The sequence below is a fragment of the Cyprinodon variegatus genome, unplaced genomic scaffold (genome assembly GCF_000732505.1).
Source record: "Cyprinodon variegatus isolate N-32 unplaced genomic scaffold, C_variegatus-1.0 Scaffold176, whole genome shotgun sequence".
Classification (NCBI taxonomy): Eukaryota; Metazoa; Chordata; class Actinopteri; order Cyprinodontiformes; family Cyprinodontidae; genus Cyprinodon; species Cyprinodon variegatus.
Window position 1 is genome coordinate 455,545 of NW_015150629.1, and position 20,079 is coordinate 475,623.

Genomic DNA, 20,079 nt, shown 5'->3' on the forward strand with positions numbered 1-20,079 from the left:
TCCACTCAACCGTGATACAATCATTCAGTTCTGTTATGTTTTTACATGATGAAGAAAATTCCCCTTAGTAAGCAAAATACTTTTTGAAGAAGGGATGCCCCGAAATGAAAGCTTTTGAATGAAAACCGCAAAAAAAAAATAAAAAAATATATATAAGCAAGGCCGAAAACTGAAACACTGCAAGAAATCGATAATCGCCTTATTGGTAGCAAAAAGGATCGCAAATCATTCATAGTATAAGAAAGATTTCTGATACATTATTCCTTTTTTTTTATAAAGATTCTGTCATCTGTCTCTGTCATCTGTAACTTTCAGATAATATTTGCGATCTAGTCTATCGGCTCTAGTCTATTTTTTATCTATTTTTTACTGTATACTGTATTGTTACAGAGCATTGAAAATGCAATGCTACCCCATGAACTTCTCAGTATACACAATTCTATGCGACAGACAACAACAAAAACAAAGTAAATAATAAATTAAATTAAAATCATAACTTTTGTTTCTAAAAAATATTTCCCAGATGAAAATTATGATTACTGCTATAAGTAATTTATGATGTGCATCTAGCAGCTTCGCACTTCTAGACAATAAATTACCTGACACAATTATTCATTGGACTGCCCAGTTTAAAATCACAGCATCAGCATAAAACATAATTCTGAATTGTTTGCTTCGTTTCTTACAGTCTTATTTTTCCCTTTTCTGTGAATGGTTGCACTGCAACAACAAAAATTCCCAAAAGGGATTAATAAAGTAATTCTTATTCATGAATCCCTTTGGCAGGATTCAAATGAGCATTTTAATCTGGATTAATTCCAAGATTAGAGTGAGATTAATCTAGAATTTAAAAATTAATCTATGCTCACCTCTCAATATTAGATTAATCTAGATTTAAAAAATTAATCTATGCTCACCTCTCAATATTAGATTAATCTAGATTTAAAAAATGTATCTATGCTCACCTCTCAATATTAGGTAAAACTTAAAAAATGTTGAACAGCCTGTTCTGATTTGGTCTGATCAATGCAATGGGTTTTATTTCACTTAGAAACTGTACTGCAAAACTCACCTTGCAGCACCAGGAGCACTTGAGCCTGGACTTTCAACATTATGGACCACGTCCTGCAATTATGCAAACAAGCAGTAAGGATCAGAAAGTTTAAAAATGCGAGAAAGAACACAAATAAACTGAGATGTAATGTAGAGTAACAAAGCCAGATGTAAAAGTTGAATTAAGTATATAAAAATTAAAAAATGTAACAATTCCTTCCTTGAGAAGGAAAAACAAAGATTTTGAAAGACAATTTAGCCTCTGATAGATGAGTTACTACTCAAGAATAGGTCTGGCCAGGAAAACAGAGGCAGCCAGCTTTGTCTACATGATCACCAATCAACCAGGATATTCACAAAAACAAATTCCTTAGGTGTTGCAATGATTCATTTGTTTAAATGTTTATGCTACTGCAACGGCTCATGATTACTATCTTTTCCAACGAAAGCCTGTTTGTCTTCTGGTGTCGGTGTGTGTGCCAGATAATTATATTAGTTAAATATTTTTTAACCCCTTGGTTGATCATGAAGTGGATCGGCTTTTATGTGCTGCAGTGGAATTTAACAAAAGCTCTCAGACACTTTTTTTCTGCTGGGAGTGTTTCCAGTTAGACCCGATCAGATCAGGATTGCATCATTTAAGTTATGAAGGTGTATGATTAAATTAGAACAAAAGAACCAGTCAATGGTTTAACCAGCCCACCAGGATCTCCCGTTCCTGTTCTTTATCTACTGTATTCACCATTCATGTTGCTTTACCATCACAGGTTAGTGAATTTAAATAATTAGTATTTCTTAGTAACCGTTTCAATTTAATTATCTTACATTTTTAGTGCTGCCAATTAACTCTATGAACATATTTTTTATTATATAAAAGTACAGAAAATACAATCAAAATATTGCACATCTCTTTTACTTGTAAACTCGATCTGATCCACTTTGCTTTTTATGAACTGATTTCTTGCCTGAACAATCCGCTTGGCTCTAGATTGAAGTGGATCTGAAGCAGGAAGCTACATGAATAGAACAGACAAGCGATTTAGAAAAGCGGCCAACAGCCACTGTTTTTTAATGCTTCAGAAACATGTCACAGCGCTTTCATTGGAAACGATCTGGTGTACTAGAATTGCTTTCATCAGCCATGACATCATTTTACCAGGAGAGCCGCACCCTGGCACGCAGCCGCTGCTTCCACCTCAGGTGAAACCGAGGGGTAAGAGATATTAAGTTGCTTTAGGCTGCATCTGTTTGCAAAAAGAGGTCTTAGCATGACCCGTCTATGGTGCTGCACTGAAGGAACTCAACAACACTGTTGAGTGTTACTGTCAGCACATCAATTACTGTTTCCATTTACTGTACATAGACTGTTAGAATCCCATTTTGTTCAGGGTAATATGTCTTTCATTTGTTTTTTATTTAGTTTTATCATCTAACTAGTTCACAAACAAAAAGACATCCTGTCAGCAAGTCGTACAATTAGGCATTTTATTCAAATGCAGTCAGAATTGATGTTCTTCAGTAGCTAAGAGGCCAACTGACCTTCATAAGCTGTGTGATTTGCATGCTATCAAAAATAAAAAATTAAGAAAAAATCATAGAGTATACTATGAGAAAATGGTCACGAGTAATTTCCAGTTGTGTTTTAACATTATAATTTTGATTAGTCTTTCACATTTAAAGATTCATTGCTATGCAAATACCCTATGGGGGGAGGCTGTGGTGATAATAGCAGCAACATACATTTTAAATAGAAATTAGCTCAAAAAAACATTATCATCCTTATTTATTCAAAAAGCTGTATGAAAGAGGTTCAATAAATCAAATAATAAACAAACTATCAACTAACAGCTATTAGCACAGTGCAATTTAGAACAAAGGACAACCACTGCTTTTGGACATTGTAGCTTCCTGTTAATTCCCCAGTTGTCCCCTCCTGCATATTGTTCAAAGGATAATACCAATTGTTTACAGCTGAAAGTATACTGAAAAAAAATGTGGACTACCATTTAATTAGAAAAAGCTAGGTAACTTTTTCCACTAAGAAATTCTTTGTTAATCTCACTTAATAGAATCTAAGTTGTTTTTACTTACTAAGAAGAGTGGATATAACAAACTCCTGTAAATTTTACAGCCAAATTTCTCTCACCAACTAAAGATGTAGTTTAGTTTATAAGAATCTAGAGAAGCCAATTAACCAAATCATGTTTTTGGACCCACGTATGAATGGGGAGAACATGTGAACTCCATGCAGAAATACCCTGGACAGACAATCAAACCAAGAACCTTCTTGCTGCATGACAACAGTGCTACAAACTGTGGCACTATACAGCTGATAACTTAACAATATTTTATATATTTCTGACCTAAACATGGGCAGGTAATGAAAAAAGCACCAAGTCTACTCCTAATATCCAAGTACATATTACTTGCGTCTGTTAAGTTGGGAACTTATTTTGTTTTGTTAATCACATTTAATAAGATTGATTACATTTACTTGTCTTTTGACGGATATAAATTTACAAATTAATTCTAACACATTAAATATAAGGTGTTATTTTGAAGTAAAGGCAATTAGAGGACATTTTCCTTCAATTGTAACTAAAAACCTAGATACTGTAATATTTCCAGGAACAAAAACACATTTTTTTTCAAGGTATGGTCCAATTAGTAATATGGACTTGAGAAATATCTCTGAGGAAAAGATGGCATTTACAATTAAAGCAAAGAATTCTGCTTTAACTGTCAACTTCAACACATATCTGTGAAGAATCTCAGTCTTCCAGCTTATGTCTAGCTTCAAAATTTCAGTTGAGGGAACGGGAAGTGAAATCCACCTTTTGTTTTTGTTTTGTTTTATTCCCCTATTTTTGTTGTTACGCCTACAGTATATTATTCTCAGTGCTACCCACCATCAGTTAGAACCGAGGAAACCGTTTGGATGAAAGGCGAAACGTCTTCTAGAAAACTTTAAATCCAGATGTCTGTGCTAAACTTTCCAAAGTCAACTAGAAAACAGCCTTAGGTCAGAAGCCACCAGACTTTCACTCAGCTTTTCTCAAGGTGTTTCGACACCCATCCAACTGTCAACTATGTCTTTGTAAATTCCGTTGGCTCGCACTAAAGAAATCTGTAGTGTTTAATGTGATGTTTTTAAGCACCACTGAGGCCAATCCTCCTGAGCACAGTCAGGTGCAAATCAACAACCCACTTGTCATTCTCCGGGGTTGTTGCGGTCTTTTGTTTTCTATGAGTTTTGTGTTAGCTATTTGAATCATGACAAGTGTTGTCTTTCTTCCCCCTTTCAAACCATCTGTCCTCTCTGTCCAAAAGCTGAACACTTTGATCATCACAGTTCCTGTCCTTTGTTTTTTGAGGTAAAGTGCACCGCTAACTTTTTTCCAGAGCTGCTGGCTCTCTTGTTCTGCAGGATTTGCTTGTGTAGTTGTTTGGTTTCTCCAATAAAGGACTCCAAATAGTCCTTGCTGCACTGAACAATGCCAAAAAACAAAGTGAGGCAAGTATGGTTTTGTAGCTTCAACTACAGATTGCTCTTGTGCAAACAAACAAAACTGACAAGGACTCATGAACAGGTGTTGAAACGGTTTAGAAAAACTGAGCGAAAGTCCAGTTCGCTGCAATTAAACCTGTTTTGTGACTGCTCTAGCTGTGTACATTCAATGCATTCAAATGGGCACCACTTAGTTGGATTGCTATAAAAATGCTAGCCACAGTATGTCGTTATGAAACATTACACTGCCATTGTTGGTAGACATACCCAATTTGATTTTAGTTGTTTGGCACAGCAGGCTTTTTTTTTCATTGCAGCTGGACAGGAAATTGGGTTGAGATAGATGGGAAAGATACACAACCCAAGGTCTCCGTGTCCGACTGACGGTGGGATTGAGATCTGATTGACAGCCTGAATCAGAAAAACGGGGTATCAATCTGGGCCAGATTTCTGTTACGCAGACTAAGGCCTGCTGCCGTTTTTGCCTCCACTAAACCAACCTTAAACTCTGCTCGAGACGGATGGTACCGCTCCAAATCCCAACACCTACTCTTAGAAAAACTTAGAAAAATGTAATTTTAATTTTCCTCCTAACTTTATAAATGCAGACCGATTCTGTATGTTTTTTCTAAATAAGGATAAACAAAGTTTAAGTAGAGTCTATATCCATATGAAGCTTCTTATACTTTAAGCCAGCAGCCACAATCTTCCTATTTATTTGAAAGAGTTGACCAAAACAAGCAATATAGCAATGGAAACAGTAATGAACTAAGACCCATATGTCTGTTTTCAGACCATATGTTATTATTAGATAATCATGTGCAGATCATCTTGTTCAGCAAGTGCTGAACTTTGGTGTTACAAAAACCTCTATGTCTGTCTTGATAGATCTGTTGACATAAAAGAAGAATAACTGTATGTTTGCTAATTAGTCAACAAAGATTATATAAAGAGGGTCACCAACCTAAGAACACTGGAAAAACATAACAAATCTGGACAGAAATTCATGTTTAGATTATGGATAGAACATACATCCATCCATCCATTTTCCGTCACACTTATCCAAAGCGCAAGGGGTGCTGGTGTCTATCTCCAGCTGTCAATGGGCGACAGGAGAGGATAGGGATAGAACACTGTTTGGTAAATGTTTGAAACAAGAGTGTCACTCTTTCGCACCGGATCTCTGGTTCCATTGAGACCCTGCTAATTAGTTAATGTTCTGTTTTGTTATCAATTGTTTATAAATAGTAAAAGAAGGCTTTCATTTTCCACATGGTCCACCATCTGCTAAAATAACAGCTTACAGAACTTTCTCTACTCACAGAAAAAATCACATATTTTGTTCTTTATCAAAACTCTACAAAAATATTCTAAACATTAATATTACCACTATGGCAGAGGTGTCCAAGGAGGTCAGCATCAGGAGAAAAAATTTATTCCAGTGGCGGCCCCAAAGAGCCGCACATTTTGTTTCTTAAACTGAAAGGAAACTATTTAAATGTTATGTCTTTTGTCTTATTTTTCAACTGATTTCTTTTCCTTGAAATAAAAGTTTTAGGCATAAAATGTCTTCAGGATCATGAAAGAGGACAGTGCACTTTTCTCTTCTTTTGATCAAGCTTCAAAAAATAGTGTCTTAGAATCGTACTTTAAAATGTGACATCGAATTGCGTCGCAAACAGATGCATTTCGTATTTCTACCATACAAAATATATAATTTCCTCCATATAGATTAAAATACTCTCAGCTCCTCTTTAAATATTGTGGTTACTGTCCTGACTCCAAAACCATCAGAGGTGTGTAATAACTAGTTGCATACACTGTGAACACACTATACTTATGATACTTTATATATATGTTTATATATTATATATTTATGATATTTTTACTTATATGATATTTTTAGTACACTATATGTTTTACTTTTACTTCAGTTATATATTTTGAAAGACTTCACTTATTTGAGAGTGATCACTGGCTGCTCACCTCTAGCAATGTCTTAAAATGATCAACAAAGACGTAAAAAAAATTCACTGGAAGTTGTTGGTCTCTGTTCTAACATGTATATTTTTCCTCCTGTACGTGTTGTTTTCAACATTTTTATGTTGTTAAACACCAGCCGTACTTAAACCTAAGGGTGTCCTAACTTGAACCTGTTACATTTAAATGGATGTGTAGATTATCTAGAGATAAGCAGTTTTCCATTTATTTTGAGTTTCTTTGTTTTTTGTCTATGGTCCTTTTTTCCGTATCAGAGGGGCAGTGTTGCCTCCTAAGCTATGGGCTTGCACAATCATGCACAGCTCGCACATTCTCAGCTCACATGAAAATCTAGGTAGGGCATAAAATAAATATCCAATATAAACTGTGAATCGATTCAAATCTGATTACATTGCATAATCTAGAGGAATGGAGAACAATTCATTTTTCATTGCTATACTAGAAAAACTAAGAAATATGAAATAAATTTATTTTATTTTTAGTTTGTTTTGGGCCGTTCTAGAATCAAATTTACTCCAGCCCAACACTGGACCCTTGCAAGCTTTATTGGTGTGATACACTCTCCAAATCCAATTTTTAAAAAATCACTATTAAGAATATGCAGCGGCCCAAAATATTAAAGAGTTTTGCAGGAGAACCGTTTTGAACCTATTTTTTGTGGTTAATTTTCCAAATGACCCTTATAAATGGTTAAAGTAATTTTATACACTCTTGTTTTCACTATACCCAATGTATTATATTTGTAGGGTCTATATACAGTTAAATATGTAAACAAATAACATGTACTGAATAGGATATCTATTTATTATATGGTTATTTTTTTAATGTAAAAAAAGTTATGTTGAAAAAGTGTAATGCTTCATTTCTTCCAAATCAGGACTCTCACATCTAAAATACTACACATCTCATGAAAAAAAAATTTTTTCATGTCTTTTCAGGTCAACTTACATAAAAAAATAAAAATGAACTTGTTGCTGTGATCTGATTCTTGTAGTAAGCCATGTAACTTGCTATTTGTTTTAAATGTACTGTAAAGTGCATCGCAAATAAAATCCATTATTATTAGTAGCAAAACAGCACAAAAACTGTATTTTGTATTTAACAGAAAAAATCTGTAATGTCTGCCCATCTCTACATCATAAACTCCACAATAGAAAATTTAGAGGATTGTTTTAACCATTTACAATGCATTTAAAATGTGTGGTAAAAAATGTCTTTTTTATTCACTGTGGAATGTAATTTACCAAAAGTGGGTTTATTTTTAGCTTAATCAATTGATCAGAAACATGAACGAACCATTGTGTGGTTATTTTTTGAAAAGCACTTTTACTTTTTGATTCTGATGTAGCATACAAGTTAAACCTAAAAAAAATTGATAGCTCATAAGGATAAAAAGCTTCACCTAAAGAGTCGATATCTAGCCTTATAATTGGATATATGATCCCATATGTGAATGTTAACTATGATGTGCCTTCAAATGGTTTATAAACTGTTCCTGTTACACCAGCTTGAGTTAATGGGATTTATTAAAAGATAAATTCACTCTGGGACTTACATAACAGTGCTAATTAGATTGAAGTATATTTTAAGGGATGCATAAATTATTAAGCACAGAACAGGCAACCTTCTCAAACCAGTAATATCAGAGGCGTTAACATCTTTCACTGATTTTTAAAACCTCCCACACAGGTTTAATCTGACAACTCCGAATGCCAAGGTTTGACAGGAGCAAATAACTGCCAAATAGGCTGCATAACAATGTGACATTTAACATAACAGAAAGTTTTCCTTGAGGTAAACTGAATTGTTTGTTAAAAGGCTCATTTAGTCGAGATGTCTAGCCTTTGGCAATAACCTTTAGCATCCAATATATAAAAAGAAAACAAGGGACAAAAAAAACTCACAAAAGCCTTACAAAATGTATCTTTGATTGCAGTGGCATCATTATAATTGGAAAAACAATGACAGCAGAGTCTAGTCTTTAACTTTTTTTATATTGGCTGAAAGAAATGGGCAAATGGGTGGGTTTTAATAGGTTAAGTTAAACCAAGGGATACTACTTTTTGTTTTCCGATATGATAACGATATTGGAACTTTAAGGGTTGACTAATACCGGCAGTATCCTGATACAGTATCAGTATTAATCACACATACTTTTATTATTTATTTGATAGTGTAGAATGATTAAAAAAAGGCTTGATTGTGATGTTTTTCAGAGAACAATATCAGGTATAAAACCAAATGTACTTTGATGCCTTTTTCTTTTGGAGAAAAGAAGATCCAGCCTATTGGCACACAAGCTCTCAAATAAATTGGGATATCCTTGGAATGGCAAGATGAGGCAAATTTATTTATATAGCACATTACAGTGGCAAGACAATTGGAAATGCTGTATATGAGAAAAAAATGTAAATTGCATTGCAGTGGCATACAGTCAACGTTCTCTAAAAGATAACCATAAACATGCACCACTAGTTACATGTCTCAACTTGAGGTTGATATCTAAAGTTTTATATTTACTTTATGTATTATGAAAACCCTAAATGTTTAAATTCTCTCCCCGTCTCTTTCACTCTCTTTTCATATATATATTTAGTAACAATACAATAGGCTATTCAAAAATATTGATACTCAAACTTATCGATACTCCAACACTATATCTGGACAAAATACTAATTGGGCATGGTATTGATACTAAAGTGAAGTGTTTGCATATTTTTGATCATTTTAGATTTCTTGATCTTTAAAAGATGAAAACTTAAGACAACTTTAAATTATTGTCAATTGTGTTATAATTGGGTGATTATTTGCACAGTTAGCTAACTAGAAATATCTGGTTTAAGGTTTTAGTATTTTAAAAACATTAAATAATTTACAATCCAATTAAAATATAATGTGAGTTGCGATGTGAAACATTTACTTAACTGCGCTTTAGTCAGGCAGAAAAAATGCTCACTGATTTTTCCCTTCTACTTAACGGTTAAAAACATTAACGGTTTTTCCAACTTCAACGTCTTTATTTCTGTACTGCTACTCTTCCCTGAAGGCTCTGTGTCCAAATGCTGGCAGGTCTGTGCTTGCCACCCTGGAAAAACTTCTTTTTTTTTTCCTTAAACAAGTAGTTCAGCTATATGGAGGACCAGCTCTACCATATTTAAAAAAAAATACAGAAATAATTTTAAAAAAGCTCAATAAATAAATAAGCATACAATTAATTGCTACCAAAAATAGAATAAACAAATAAATTTACCTTATTTATTTATCTATTTATTGTCCGTAATAAACTTCAATTTAATTTATTAATTACTTATTTTTAAGTGTTTATTTATGTGCATGCTATAACATTTTTGTCTGTTTTATTTTTCCTTTGTATTTTTTTACCCTGTTTATTACTTCAATGCTATTTATTTCTGCCTGTCGTTTTTACATTTCTTTATGCATTTCGGCCTCATTATGCAAATGAGGAGGGGTGTTTACAGCTGGTCCCTCATACAGCTACTCCTCTCACTCAATCATAAGAGGAAATTATTTATATCCTAACTTTAACACTTCTAAATTGCACCCACAGTTCAACTAAATGTCAAGCTGTGGAACAACACTTCCATTAAAAATCTTTTCTTTAAGGTTTTAGAAAATTAAGTAGTATACGATGTATAAAGATTGGGAAATAGGAAAGCCTGTAAAGAAACAGCAAGAAAGCGACACACATATTTTGTCATTAAATGTTAAATGGTCTGGGTTCTTACTTACGTGTTGATCAGAACGGAAGCTGCATGGAGGTTTTTCTATACACCGGAGTTATGTCCACAGCTCAAACCATCTGACAGATGAGGAATTCAGAGAAGCGCTCCCAGCCAACTACTGGGTTGACTCACCGTAGTGAGACTGAATACTGGAGCGCTGGTGGGAGGGGTAAAAAAAGAGAAAAACTCCTGTTCTGCCGTGGTGCGTTAAGGAAACCTGCGAATTTACAGCTTCAACTTCAAGGGGACGTAAAGGAAGCTCGGCTGTATTTTTTATTTTTTTAGTATTGTATTGCTTGACTCTTTTGTGAAATGTGACTAGCTCTCTCAACCCTCGCATTGGTAATGCTAAATACATTTTCTTCCTGTGAAGTATAACTTTAAGTGATTCTATTGGTCAGATGTGATTTTCTTTTTCATTTTATATTGTGAACTCCACTGATCATTTTGGTTTTATGTAACTTTATATGTATTTCCTTTAAATCAACAGCGCAACATTATCTGGGTGGGCCCCATAAGAAGTAGGCTACAGCACCCCATCCTTGGTGTCGACGGCTCACCATCCTGTTGAAATCTGCCATGTGTTGGGGTATAAATAAGGTCCATTCAGTCAACCCAGAATCAGGTGGGTTTAAGAGGGATTTTTTTTTTTGCACCATTACATCTGCAAAAAGACGTCCTAGTCCCCAACTGCGTAGGGGGCCAACCAAGTGTCAGTGACGGGCCCCTAAGAGGTCGGGGGCCCCTAAGCAACTGCAGTCTCTGCTTACTGATAATTATGCCATTGCTTTAAATGGAATTCAGGAAAAAATTGCAGCGCCAATTGCAGCACAATTTATTAAATAAATAATAAAGTATTTAGAAGACAAAAAAGTTCAAGCACATAGGTTTAAACTTAAGTCCTGTCAGACACGTTTCTCATGTGCCTAAATATTTAAGACACTAGTAGTAATTTGTTGCTTTATGATTTTAAGTAATTTCCCGATTTTAGGCCAGTGTTATGTATTATTATTACAGTATTATGACTTAGGTAAGATTTTACTGTTAATCACAGTTTATTGATAATGTAATAGCTTCAAGCTTTTTTTTCTTTTTTTTTTTGTTTTCATTGTGCATTATACATTTTATTATGCATGTCAAATTTTAATATGAGACATGACTTTTCTCATAAAGCCAGGTGAGATTTTAGTGAATTTGGCACCTTTAACAACTTCATTTAAATACAAAGTGTTCTGTATTTTCAGCATGCATGACTTTAAGCCGAGAGTTTTTGTGGTCGAATCTCGTGAGGGCCATCTGTTGTATATCTGGCCACATATATCGAAATTGCATGCCAAATTTTAATTGAGCTCTTGAGAAATTAAAAATGCATTAAAAATAAAAAGATTTCACATGCTCAAATTTAAATCTTAGTTTAATAGTTTAAGTTAAATGTAAATTGAATAACTAAACCAAGGAAATCTAAATTAATTCTCCTGTAATTTACAGACCCTTGCAAAAGTCCACATTTGTTACATTATTTTATCAAATTAGGAATTCATCAACAAAGAAAGGATAATTAGCTCATACTTTTGAGTGAAAAAAATGTAAATTGAATCTGGATTATATGACATCTATTATTGTTGAATACCTTTGATCTAATGCACCTTATCAACTACCTTCACAAAATTAATAATCTACATATGTGGATTATTCATAATGTCAATAAAGCTGTCAGCCACAAACTGTATGAAACTGTCATACAGGCCAAGAAGCATATTGTAAGAGACACAGTTTAAACTATGAATCATGGTTAGATTAAAAACACACACACACACATATATATGTATATCCCAAGCTTAAAACATAGTGCAGACATGATTCATACTCATAATTAACACCCAAAAGAGGCTATGAGGATAGAGATGCTCTTCTGATGTAGAAAAAGAGAGGCCACGTGTACTGTACTGTTTATAATTTTGCAATTATCCAAATAAACATATTCTAAATTGTCCTAGAAAGTATTTCAGGCATTTTGTTACAAATATGTGACTTTTTAATTTCTATGGAAGAGCAAAAGATCATGTAAAAACATGAAAGGGAATAGCAAAGTTTCCACTTTTGGCTTGCTCACTTGCTGCTTTTTAATCTCCATCAAAATAATTGAACTTCTGAGCTCTCTGTGTCTAGGATAAAAGTGAATGTGCCGTGCTTGATGTGGGGAAGCCGACAGTTGAATAATTAAAGCACAAGGCGGGAGAAACACTTTGGAGGAGCTCACATGCTGGGTGGATGATGTCATGCTGGCCGGACAACGCCGCTGTGGGATGATGTCATCTCTGTATTTTCAAGGTTGGGATGGGATTCTAACATTCCCCTTTTTTAAGTAAGCATTTAGAGTTTTTGGTTAATCTTTATGTCATAAATGGATTATATTCAAATATAAAAAGGAACATAAATATTACATTTTATTATAATTGCTCAATATAACATTTTGTTTTAGTATTAATTTAAAAAAAATGTTTGTGTTATAAAGATCACTTTCTTGGGCTTTAGGATCTGTATATATAATGATAAATGCAAAACGAAGTAATTAAACAAAACACTTCTCATGGAGCTAATAAGCTTGCTTACTGTCATCATAGAGGTGCAGAAATCTACATGTGTTGTTGATGATGCACAAACTGTTCTAATGTTTTCACATGGAGCAGGTTGTTTTTCTGGAGCTCAAGTTTCAGGATTGCGTGATAGCCAGCAGGATGAAAAGGCCATACTATGAAGGGCAAGTGGAGGATCTCTGGACTGCTTGCACCATTAAGTATTTTTATGTTCCAGGCTGGTAAACTAATGATTTGTCATTCTTCTGTTAAGTAATGTTAATTTTGATGTCATTTATCCAGATTTATTGTATGGGGTGAATAAATACTTCAATTTTGACTCACTACAGCAAAATATGGAATTATTTTTTTCATGCAGTACATTGCAGCAACTCCAGGAAACAAAAAAAGCTGCTGAGAGGTTGAGGTCTGGCCGTCCCTTGTCTGATGCACTTGTTGAAAAAAGGAATCCGCTGAGATCAATAACTTGCAGATGTGAAAATGTAAATCCCTTTATTGTCCCACATTGGGGAAATTTACTTTCTGCATTTAATCCATTCCCTTGGGGAGCAGTGTGAGGTTAAGAGTTTCGCTCTGGAACCAAGAGTGCAGGCTGTGGGGATCAAACCGGCTACTGTCAGAGAACAAGTGCACTGCTCTAACAACTAGGCCAACACTCCACTAATATAAAGATTCAGCAATTTGCTTTCCCCAGCTTTGCTAATGAAGCAACAAAATATAATGGACATAAAAAATTCTGTTCAATGCTGTTTATTTATATAGCACCAATTCCCTAGCCTGACGTAGTCCGACTCAATTCTAGTCAGAATATGAGTCTGATACTGCTCCATAGAGCTGTGATTATGGGGCGTGTTTTGAACGAACCAGGAAAAAAAATGCCTCTGCACTCAATTGGATAGACCTACAACCAATAAGAGCAACGGAGTGCGTGACGTATCTTAAGCGAGGCATAGTTGTTGTCCACAAAAACCAAAGCGTGCAGTTTCACGCCTAGAATAAGAAGATGAGACTTGATCGCGTTTCTCTGTTCCTCTTTTAAAATTAATTTGCTGTCGATATCTTCTAGAACAGACCTAATAGCAGAATCTACTCACCCAAACTCTCCAGCGGCAGCCATTATTGTTGTCACCCAAGCGCGCATTGGTCACGTGGTTGATTACGTTACTCTTGATCATCTGTCCATCATCGTATAAAGCCCGCCCTGACAATTTGATTGGATCGCCTGACAGTGGGCTTTAATACTCGCGCTACTATGGAGCAGAGCCAGACCGAACTTCCCCGAACTCAAACCTTGTGGGCGGGACTAAGTTCGGACTGGCACCCAGGCTACCAATTCCCAACTCACGCACACTGTTTAACTTTTGGCCACTAGGGGCCAGTGTTATTTTTGACAGTTGACTGTTTAGTATCACCTCTTGTGAGCTGGAAGAAATAAAATATTGATAGTTAGACAAAGTTTTTTTTTCTTTACACTTGGCAGAGGACGTTAGCCACATTGTTTATTAAGTAGCGATGAAAGAGCCAGATTGCTGAGAGCAAACCATTAGAGTGGAGTGTGAAGCACATACTCGGAGCTCCACACACAAAGACACATTTCTACACTAGCACAGATAGAAGATGGACAATTTGCCAGAGTTGAATGCGCAGTACGAGACCATTCCGGGTTATTTTCTCAGACCCTGTCGCTGCTGCTGCCATGATCCATTTGTGCTCCTGCAGCATATGCAACGCTGCGCAGCAGGTGGGCAGCAGGATCAAGATGCACCAGCAGTGTCACTGCTTAGCAGATTAAAACACAATGATGCAATTTAAACGTCTGACTGATGTTTATTTTTCATTTAGTCTTCTCTCGTCTTGTTGACGAAAACTCAAACCTATGGCTCGTTATGTTTTAGTCATCAAAGATCCATGTTTAGCTCGTCTGTTTTCGTTATCGTTATGAAAAAAGGAGTGTCAACAAACTTATTTCTTTATCCTCCCTGACGAAAACAACACCGCTAAGGGCACTTGTCGCAAAAGTAAACAAACAGTCAGCTTCCCTTCTTTAGAGGTTTCCCTGCTCTGTCGCAGCTGACTTTCATTGATTGCTGATTAACAGGCTATCGTTTAACTGCAATCATCAGAATGCTATGCTGAAGCAGAAAATAAAATCTAAAACCTGCGGGACAGCAGCCCTTCGAGGACCGACTTGGGTATGCCTGCTAGCTCTACACATGTAAAAACAGCCGCTTTGCCAATGACATGAAAAACAAAAATCAACAAAGAATATCACTACAAGGTTCTCCTGTTTTTGTTTTATGAAAAGTAGGAATCAGTCATTTGCATGGAAAGATTTACATATTCAGGCTGTGGGGTTGTTAACTTTTGTTTGTAGCCTGCTAGCTTTCTCTGATCATATTTTTCTTCTACTTAACATTGAAAATAATAACAAGGATATATGACTGTATCCTAGAAGCAAATGCTGCTGCTCTCTAGAGAGCACCGCCGGGGCAAGCAGGACCAAGGCGCTCGGCATCGGAGGACCAAGCAAAAGCTGCTGCTCTCTGGAGAGCACCGCCAAGGACCAGCGGTAAAGCTCAGTGATCAACCACAGCCTGCTAGCTTTCTCTGCCTTTATTTTACTTCTACTAAACATTAAAAATAATAAAGATATATGAGTGTATACTAGGAGTAAAGTATTAACTTATCAGTCTAAAAATAAAGTTGAGAAAAGACAATCGGTTTTACATCCAGCTTCTTCTTTCAGGCTGCGCCAACAACTGCTTTCTGAGATCGACTCTTGTTGGACCCAGAATTCTGGCACAGAGCTTGAAGTGATTTATAAAAAGCATTTATTAACTGCTAATGGTTGTGTGGCTCGTCAACTTGGACTAGAAGACTGGAATCTCTGTGGAGGTAGAAACACAGGTTAGTGACCACGTAACTCTGATGGGGAACGATAGTGAGCATGTGAGTCACTACCCTGGTTTTTAAATTAAGTCCCAGCCCAGAGGAAGGAGTGGAATCCAGTTGCCTGATTTTCCACTATATGCGACGGAAGCTGCCCAGAGAGTTCCAGGAGTAGAAGACAAAGGTGCTGCAAAGCAGACCGATGAGCATGAGCCAACAGACAAGCAAGAGCAGGGGCATCCGGACGGAGAATCCAAAGCTGGTGTTGATGAGGTAGAAGTCCAGTCCAGAAGATCAGAGATCCAAAGACGTACCTAAGGGGAATCCAAGCCGGGGTCTGGACACGGATCCAAGGTCCTTAGTAGACAGAATCCAATGGAAGTCCGAAGACAGGTCAGGCAAACGGATCACAACAGGGGCAGGTAAAATTTGTTAATTTTCTATTCTCAAGTTTCTCATCTCAACAGAGCCACCCTTCCATATGTTTTTATTTCTCGGCCATGGCTTGTGGCAAACTACAAATTGCATTTTACTGCTTTCTGTTCCCCATAGTATTCTTCTTTCCACTCTTCTGTTAAGGCCACATCTTTGGAATGAGGGACTAGTAATGTCAGGGTACTGGGGTTTGTGTCCGTTGTGCTTTACTTAGTTTTCTGGCACCCCCAGAGGTCACTGTGTGGCCGTCATGGACACAAAACTGCATGTATGTTTTCCTCACACTAGCCACTCATCTTCTCATCACCTAGTGATGAGTATAAACCTAGAGTACCCAGAGTATAAAGGAGTTGGCTGCCAGTTTCTCACTGCTGGGAGTTTGACACATGTGGTTACGTAGCCCCTCAGAGTTTCTCTGTTTTTCTTTCTTTGCTTTTCATTTCAATGTCACCTCAGCAGTGCCAGTATTTGTCCTCAGTGCTATACTGGATGTCTTTCTAACCACAACCCTGTCATAACCTTCCAGGTCAAAACACCTTTTTGGCATTCTCTGATCTCTATATATCCTCCATTCCTGATTTCTTCTTGTCCATTTAACAGACTCATTCCTCTGGAAGCATCATTCTGAACTCATTACAGGACCTCATTCACTCCTCCTGGCTTACTCCTTGCTGCAACCATTACGGCCTCTTTACCTTCTCCTTTTGCATCACGTTATTTTTCCATTTCACCTCCAAATCTTCTCCTCAGTGAATTTCACCCAGGGAGTTGCCAAACAGAACTTCTTTATATTCTCCCTTGATCTAAATGAACCTGTAACATTTTCCTGACCTCTTTTGAGTTTCTGCATGAGGGTTCTGTCAACTTGGAGCCAAGTTTGTTTATAGAAAAACACTGATAATAACATGGATGAAGACGAGCAGCTGGGAAACATTGCAGAGGATGGATCATGTCCTGAGAAGCAAGACATTCCCCGTCCATTCTTCGTCCAAATGTTGAATATTTCTTAACTTCAATCTAAATTTTAATGCTATTTTAAGCTTTAATGCAGCGATAAACATGTGAGCTCTTAAAAGTATTCAGCTTCTCGTGGAGGGTTTCTGCGTTAAGCCTGTATTGTTAAGTTAAGCCTGTATTGTTGTATCTGTAATCTTAATTTTGAACAAAAAGACCATTTTTTCTCTGTGTTCCCTCTATCAACACAATGTGCAAAAGGGGAAAATTACCAAATTTTTGTGCGTAGAAATGTAACATTTTATGAAAAAACAATGTAGAACCAGGACCTTTTTACTTTTACTTGAGTAAAGGTGTTCAGTTTGTACTTTCACCAAGGTCATTTCTGTACACTGGTATCTGAACTTTTACTTATGAAAGAATACGAGTAGTTTTGACAGCTCTGATAAAAGCTAAATTCTGTTTTATTTTTAACATTTTAACACATTTTAACATTTTGCCTGTGTTAGATAATTTACCAAAATGTAAAGTGGTCCGTTCTGACAAGAAAAGGGACTGTTTTACCAAATCATAATTTTATTCTACTACAGTATGTATCCATCTCCAAAGACACTTCATGTGCGGTAATTTCTTGTTTTCACTTTTGGAATGCAGCCAATGCCAATAATATGAAACAGACTGGCAGTTCAGAGCTGGAATTCAGGAAACAATCTGCAGATGTGAAATCCTAAAAAAGGCCCTAAGGCCTTCTCAGAAAGGTGAGAAAACAGAAGCAGTTCAAACTGATGGCTAATCAGCACAGAACATTTTCTGGTACTAACAGGTTTATTTAGCATTATGTTAGGAAATATATACAATTATAGATACACTGACAAGAAAAACATATTTGTAAACATATGTAAACATTATAATGGTAGAGCAGTAGATTAAAAGTTTTATTTTTTTCTAAATTTAGTGTAAAAACTGTGATTCTTGCAGGCTTTTGTGAGAAAAGTGACAGAATTTTTTCCTCTCCTTTCCAACCACAATTTCCTTTCTTTGCACAATCTACTTTGCTCTCTTTTTTAAAATATGACATGTAACAATGCGGAATGTTTTGATACAGAGTCATAATTTTTCTAGGGTGAACTGACGTCCTTTTTTTCCCAGACATGTCCTACTTTTCATACCTAAAAAAACGTCCGGGATTTTGGTCGACTACAGTGCAGCATGTGGTCGAAACACACCGAGCACTCGTACCAGCACCGGGGCTAGAACCCTGGTGCTGTAACATCATCGGATCTGTCACTTTGAGACATCTGATCTGCGTTCGCATTTCACTGCTTAGAGAGTAGTTACATGGTTGGAGGACAGACACACAGCAGCACTCAGTGAATATTAACCAGCAGCTACATCGATAGATGCTTATGTAAAAGTAAGGAGATGGGTTGGTTAGAAAAAAATTAGAGATGCCACCGAAAAATCTTTTCGTTAGACATATTGAGCTTTTTCAGCTAAAAATGGCAGTAAATTGCAAGTTTAAACAAGTTGCTATTATAATGCAAGAAGCTTGAGCATATTTAGTAAATAGGTTCATAAATATTTTTAAACAGAGAGAAGCAGGGAGAGCTGCAGATTTAAAGGTGAAACAGATTTACTGGGATATGCAACATGCAATAAAATATATCTCCAAGTTTCCCACAAAGTTTACAGGGAAAAAAATACGCTATGCTATATTTAAAATACAGCACATCAATTTTTTCCTGGATGGAATTAAAATTGTATGCATGATATATCCATTTTGGCATTGGAATCAGCTCTTATTAATTATTTTTTTCATGCATTGATGTTTCTGGGCCCTATATTTGTAATGCATTAAAAGGCATCCCTCTAACATCTAAAAACATAAATATCAGTGTGTTTGTGCTCTCAAAACTAAGAAAGAATTCAATAAATAGATGTTTAAGCTCATTTTTGGAAAATTAGCCTAATGAAAAATTCAATTACCGGTAGTTTTGCGAAAATTGAAAGAATTGGAAGAATTGAGGTTAGTTGATAGTTTGAGACATTCGTCAGATTTAAAGATATGGGCAAATTAACAGGCTACAGAAAAAGTCGACTGCGAGATGCAAGTTTTAAATAAGTGATAAAAGGATAGTATAAAAATCTTGGCATGCATTTTCAAGAAGCTCAAGAACCATTTAAGGACTATAATGTTTCCTTTAAGTCACTCAGGGAGGTTGTGGAAAAAGTATTGAATAGCATTTGTAGGAAAGGTGGTTGTAATATATTAGGATATCTAGATAACAGCTCCTGTAAAGTGAAATATGAATAGCCTGGTATGTCTTTGGGTTAAGGATTCCCAAACAACTAGCCTTAAGCATGTTAGCCTGGGTAAACACATACCTTACGAAATGCCATCCCCCGCACTGGTTTCGCTCAAGGTTATGAGGGAAACCAGTGACTGCACTACAACCCACACTTTAAATTCCTTTTTTGACTTGCTTTCTTACAATGTTAAAGCAGACAGGTAGAAGTCTGAAGAGAGTCTGGCTGCAGATTTGCACTGTCAGGACCCTTTGTTGCAGACCTGCAAAATGGGGTCTCCTGACCTGTCAGGACCGGAAGTTTATTCCGGACGTTGTATGCAAAGCCCTCAGGAATATTGCGCAGCACATATTTGCTGCCGGATTAGAGTTCATGACGTTGTTAAACTGAGAATAGGAGCAGTTTAAATGATACAGTAAGCAAAAATCCTCATAGCACTGCCAACCTCTGTTATGGTTTAGAAAATGTTGTATAGACCAAATTTCCTTCTCCATCCAGCAATCCAAATACAGAGACTTATTTATATGTAGCACATATCTATTATTCCAAATAGGAGTTTGGTGGGGAGTAAAATTGTACATAACTCCGAACA

General features: G+C 36.1%; 1 protein-coding gene across 2 annotated transcripts in view; it reads right to left on the reverse strand.

Moving 5' to 3' along the window:
• lepr (leptin receptor) overlaps window positions 1-20,079 on the reverse strand; it is a 63,879-nt gene that overhangs the window by 35,695 nt on the left and 8,105 nt on the right. Inside the window, exons 1-2 of one of the 2 annotated variants that reach the window (XM_015378686.1) lie at window positions 10,313-10,439; window positions 1,073-1,125 (exon numbers count right to left, since the gene is read on the reverse strand). In XM_015378686.1, coding sequence (XP_015234172.1) covers window positions 1,073-1,112 — 40 coding nt within the window. In that variant the 5' untranslated portion in view covers window positions 1,113-1,125; window positions 10,313-10,439. Of the gene's footprint in view, window positions 1-1,072; window positions 1,126-10,312; window positions 10,440-20,079 lie in introns of those variants that run through there. The other variant, XM_015378687.1, reaches the window with a different exon arrangement.